At 42.0% G+C, this 4,861-nt stretch overlaps 1 protein-coding gene across 1 annotated transcript; it reads left to right on the top strand.

The window, feature by feature from the left end:
- Positions 1–687: 687 nt before the first annotated feature.
- Positions 688–2,458, top strand: LOC122479456 (putative small proline-rich protein 2J). Its single transcript, XM_043573356.1, has 3 exons — positions 688–725; positions 1,045–1,112; positions 1,840–2,458. The coding sequence occupies exons 1-3, from the start codon at positions 688–690 to the stop codon at positions 2,094–2,096; spliced, it is 363 nt and encodes a 120-aa protein (XP_043429291.1). The 3' UTR covers positions 2,097–2,458.
- Positions 2,459–4,861: the final 2,403 nt, after the last annotated feature.

Below are 4,861 nucleotides of genomic sequence, written 5' to 3'. Positions count from 1 at the left end.
ATCATGACCTGAGCCGAAGTCGGACGCTTAACCAACTAAGCCACCCAGGTGTCCCTTAAATAATTATTAAGTATAAAATATGTACATATAAAATTGGTTGTTTGGATGGCATTGCTTATTAGATTGGGTTTCCCAGTGATTTCAAAGGGGCAGGAAGCCAGAAGATTTCTTCTTCTTTTTTTTTTTTTCAGAAGATTTTTAACAATCCTCTAAATTATCCTCAGTAGTTGAAGAAATGGAAAGAGTTAGGAGATATTATGTAGGAGCAGCAGGTTGTATGTCATGCTGGGGAGTCATGAGCAAAAGTTTACTTTCTGTTGTAATTCTAGGCCTTGAGCTGCCAGAAGATGTGAATTACAACAGATGATACTGTGATCCTAGTGGATTCCACCTGATCCAAGATGGTACAGATTTCTAAAGGCGACAGGAATCAGTTTGATGTCCTCTATTGGAACAAATAAAGCAATGAAACCAGGAGTCTGGAGGTCAATATTTTACTGAATGTTTCTAAGTATCATGAGGGGAAGACCAATGAGATGGTCTGCAACCTCACCTCAGTCCATGTTAGAAAAAAGAAAAGAATACTTAGATTAGCAAGCTATAGCATCAAAAGGAAATTTATTAAAAGAAGCATTTGGGACAAAGAATGCTGGTGTCATCAGGTAGCAAGGCTCTTTTCAACCCAGCATGTACAACAGAATACCAGCCAGCGAAAGTGGAACACGGTAGGCAGTATTATGATTCAGGGAACACGAAAGATAAAAGAGAGAATCATCTTCCCCAATCAAAAAGAGCCTTTGACCACCAGTTAGAGAATCCCTGAAATTCTTCTGCTATAACAAGTCACTTAAACTAAGAGCTTAGGGTTTCTGTGTCATGAACACGTAACCCAGTGAAGAAATCTTAGAGCAGGATATTTCCTATTTGCAAAGTCCCTGTCTAGCAAGTTATGGGTGGATTTGCATTTTAGTTGGGAAATTATTGGACCAGGCCAGTTTTAGGCAATCCCACTTCCTCTTGGGTGGGACAGCAAGCCCTATAAAGAGATCCCCTGCCATGGGACTACTACCATCCTTCTGGTACTCGAGTCCTGATCTATTTCGGAGAGCTTGGTGAGTCTGATTTCTTGAGTTCTGTTTTTTGGTGCTCTCAAATGTTGAATTTAATCTGTGGCCAGCAAGTTCAGTTGCTCCAAAGTTAGGATCATTGGTTCAACGCTCCGTAGGTGATGGAAACTTGGTATCTGGGCACAATGATATACTGTTTTCATTTGTTTTTTGGTAGATAGTTTGACATCCCCTATGGGAAAAGAAATTAATAGTAAAGCTTTGATAAGAGGAAAAAAGAACAAAGTACTTTTCTCTTTTCTATATATTTTTGGTGTCCCTCCTACTGTGATTTCAAAGGTTTATGTCTTAGAAGGTATGAAGCCATTGTATTCTTATTGAGTGGCCCTTTGTTCTGTACCTATGCCAGTTTATTGGGACCTCACAAGAGATAATGATGGTGGAGATTGTTTGTGAGGCTGCCCAGGATTTCGGAACGTGTGACTGCCTTTCTCAAAGATGTTTCTGTCATGCAAATAACATTACTTAGTTCTTTCAAACAGAGATATTTTCTTTGGAAAAATGATATGAGAAAATAGAGCACTTTCTGTGGGCTGATGAAGCAATTCGCTAAAGAGGAAGAGAGAAGCCAGAAAGTCATAAAAAGGGAGTTACAAGGTTAAAAGATATTCTTAGAGATTGGAGAGAGAATATGTCAAAGTTTTACATAAGCTTTGCTTTCTCGCTCTGCGAAAGTCCCTTCTTTTGAACACTGTCACATGTTTTCTTTCAGATTCTAAAATCCCAGAAAGATGTCTTATCAACAGCAGCAGTGCAAGCAACCCTGCCAGCCACCTCCCATGTGCCCACCTAAGTGCCCTGAGCCTTGCCCACCTCCAAAGTGTCCAGAGCCTTGCCCACCTCCAAAGTGCCCAGAGCCTTGCCTACCGCCAAGGTGTCCTGAGCCATGCCCACCTCCAAAGTGCCAGCAGAAGTGCGCATTCAAGAACAAGTAGCAGCTTCAGGACTCACCAGGACCAGGAAGGATAAAGACACTGGCTCACCTAATTCCACAGCTCCACTTACCTTCTTTTCAAAGCCTAACCTGGGTACAGAGGAAGCTTCTCTCTGTAGCCTGTACCATATCTGTGACAACTACTGCATCACAGAGGGAAAGGTTTCCTCCCAAGGCTGTGATACCATTACTCTCCCAGAGGCAGCTGCAAAAGGGTGGTCCTCAGCTGTGCCAGACCCCAGGGCCTCAGAAGGAAGGGCAGCAGCTCTCTGTGGGGTGTCAGCAAAGGATTCTCTGGATGTCTCCTGCGACTGTCTGTGCCCAGACCAGGACTTTCTACTTCCTGGACCACTGTCACTTTTCTTTAATTTCTGAATAAAGTGCATTTTTGTTGTGATGGGATAAATATTTTCTTTCTTTTTACACCTGGTTTTTAGCAATATCATACCATCATTGTGGTTTATTTCTGTCCTTTCATCCCAAGGCCTAAGGTCTCATAATCAGTGTTATCTGAATTTTGGATCACATCAAAGATTACTTCTATGTAATTTAGAATCTGTTATTTTCCTTAACTACTATTGATTGATTTGGAGAACAAATTATTTAACGTCTCAGGATTTTAATTCCTTTACTACAAAGTGGAGAAAATAATATTTACATTACAAACTTGTCAGGCATAAAATTGAATGAATGTGTCTAATTTAATTGGCACAAAGCCTGGCACATAATAAGCACTCAATGAAGCAGCAGACTGTCATTGTCTCATCACCATCACCATCACCACCACCATTTCCATCGCCACCACCACCAGGTTTGCTCCAACCTGAAAGTGGCTGAGACATAACTAGTGTAGGAAACATGAAGATTCTTGAATTTTATTACCCTTTTATATTCCATTGTTCTCTTTCCTTTCTAATTCACTTTATTTTTTATGTGATATTTCAGAGAAACTTTTGTATTACTGGAGTATTCTGCATAAAATTATAGCTGTTCTTAAAACATGGGGAAACAACAGAAAGGGAAATAATAAGGCTCCTTACAAGGCAAAGTGTTCTCTCCTCTCCATGCATACCACATGTTTTTCTTACTCTGGCAACCCACCAAAATTCAGGGTCCTGTCATGTTTGTTCACCTCTGAAATTGCTTTTTGGAGTGTTGTAACCCTACATTTGAGAAATATTTGGGTTTACATGTCTATTTAGATTTGCAAAGTTATTGCTGCTCTGTAGCTTATTTTGTAATTGCTTAGCCAACTAGTCAAGTAAGCTGAAAAAAGAGGGTTATGTTCTTTAAGTGTATCATTTCTTGTGGTGCTAAGTGTTCACAAACAGAATACTTAACTGAGATATCACACACACACACACACACACACACACACAGAGAAAGAGAGAGAGAGAGAGAGAGAGAGAGAAATTATTTTTTAAAGCAACAAAGTCTTCATATTAAATCAACTACACTGCACATATTTAAGAGGTTCTTCCTTTTCTATATCCTCCAGTAACAAAACTAGAAGTGAAGGACCCCAAGATGATAGAACTACAGGTGTAAGGGTATTCCAGATTACTGCCCATCCCTCTTCATGCTGTGGTGAGAGTGAAAAGTAACCCACAGAAGACTTCCACTCAAGTTACACACTGCACATGCTGAGATGCACACTTGGGAGAAAAGTGAGACAGAAAAAGAAAAATAACCACTGAAGGGAGTATTTAAGATGGCAGGGAAGTAGGGGAACCCTGGGCTTTCCTCATCCTTCAAACACAGTTGTATTGAGGTCAGATCGCTTGGAACACCCAGAAAATTGATCTGTGGGTTGCAGAAGGATCTCCATGGTTGGAGGCAGACAATATGGTAGGTGTGAGGTGTGTGGAAGTGAATTAATGGAGAGAAAAATCCTGAGGAAGGGAGGGAATCTTTTCTGTGGAGAGATGAAAGAGAGAGAAATAGAGAAGGGTTTAGAAAGTGCAACATCAGGTTTGCACAAGAGGAAAACCTCTCTGGACCACGGAGTGGGGAACTGGAAGTACTGAGTGTCACAGGTTTGTTTTTGTTTTTGTTTTTGTTTTTTGCAAACAGCATTTAGAGCTCAAACTCTGAGGTTTTGGAAGTGCATGACTTTCTCCAGAGCAGATCTGTGGCACCTGCTTCTGGGGAGAAGGAGGGAGCTGGGCCCGTAGTGCACAGTGTGGTGTAGGGATCACTGGGCACACTGAGAGAAAATATTCCCCTTCCTGGAGTACTTTTGGAAGAGAGCATGTTGCCTCCCCAAGGATAAAAGACTGCTGGAGCCAGGAAAAAGCCTTTCATCAACAGGAGACAGAAGCAAATCCAGAGGGAATGTAACAATGTTCCTGCTTTTAGCAGTGCTACACCATAGATCCCATGCACTATATAGATGTGGAACTGTTTTCTTGTGACAATGGACTTAAGACACAGCATGGAGAGGTATCCGGTGCTGGGTCCTTTAAGAGTTTTTAATTCTAGCCAAGCGCCAACAGAAAAACACAGGAGAGCTGTGCTACAGGGCATGCTGATTGCCCTCACTATTCTGAGAAGACTGCCTGAGTAGCAAGGGGTGTGATATCTCCTGTCCGAGAACAGGAGGCTGGGGTGGTGCCATTTTCCCCATGAACATCAACACTGTGAGACTTCAGAGACCAGCATAGTGGCCACCAGGGAAGACTGGACCACTTACCCTAAAACCCTCCCCTCTGTGCCTGGCTACTACTTATTTACTGGGGCAAGACTGACGGAGCCAAAGAGTGGGCCTCTCCTCCAGAAGACCAGCACAGGTAGCCAAGTG

Source organism: Prionailurus bengalensis, chromosome C1, assembly GCF_016509475.1.
Source record: "Prionailurus bengalensis isolate Pbe53 chromosome C1, Fcat_Pben_1.1_paternal_pri, whole genome shotgun sequence".
Classification (NCBI taxonomy): Eukaryota; Metazoa; Chordata; class Mammalia; order Carnivora; family Felidae; genus Prionailurus; species Prionailurus bengalensis.
This window is presented reverse-complemented; position numbering and strand designations above follow the sequence as displayed.

What these genes read in the sequence shown, in the direction of transcription:
- LOC122479456 (XM_043573356.1), top strand. Translation starts at nt 688, where the DNA reads ATGTACAACAGAATACCAGCCAGCGAAAGTGGAACACG. An exon ending in GCCAGCGAAAGTGGAACACG is followed by an intron (nt 726 to 1,044) that starts GTAGGCAGTATT and finishes AGCCCTATAAAG; the next exon opens with AGATCCCCTGCCATGGGACT. An exon ending in GATCTATTTCGGAGAGCTTG is followed by an intron (nt 1,113 to 1,839) that starts GTGAGTCTGATT and finishes GTTTTCTTTCAG; the next exon opens with ATTCTAAAATCCCAGAAAGA.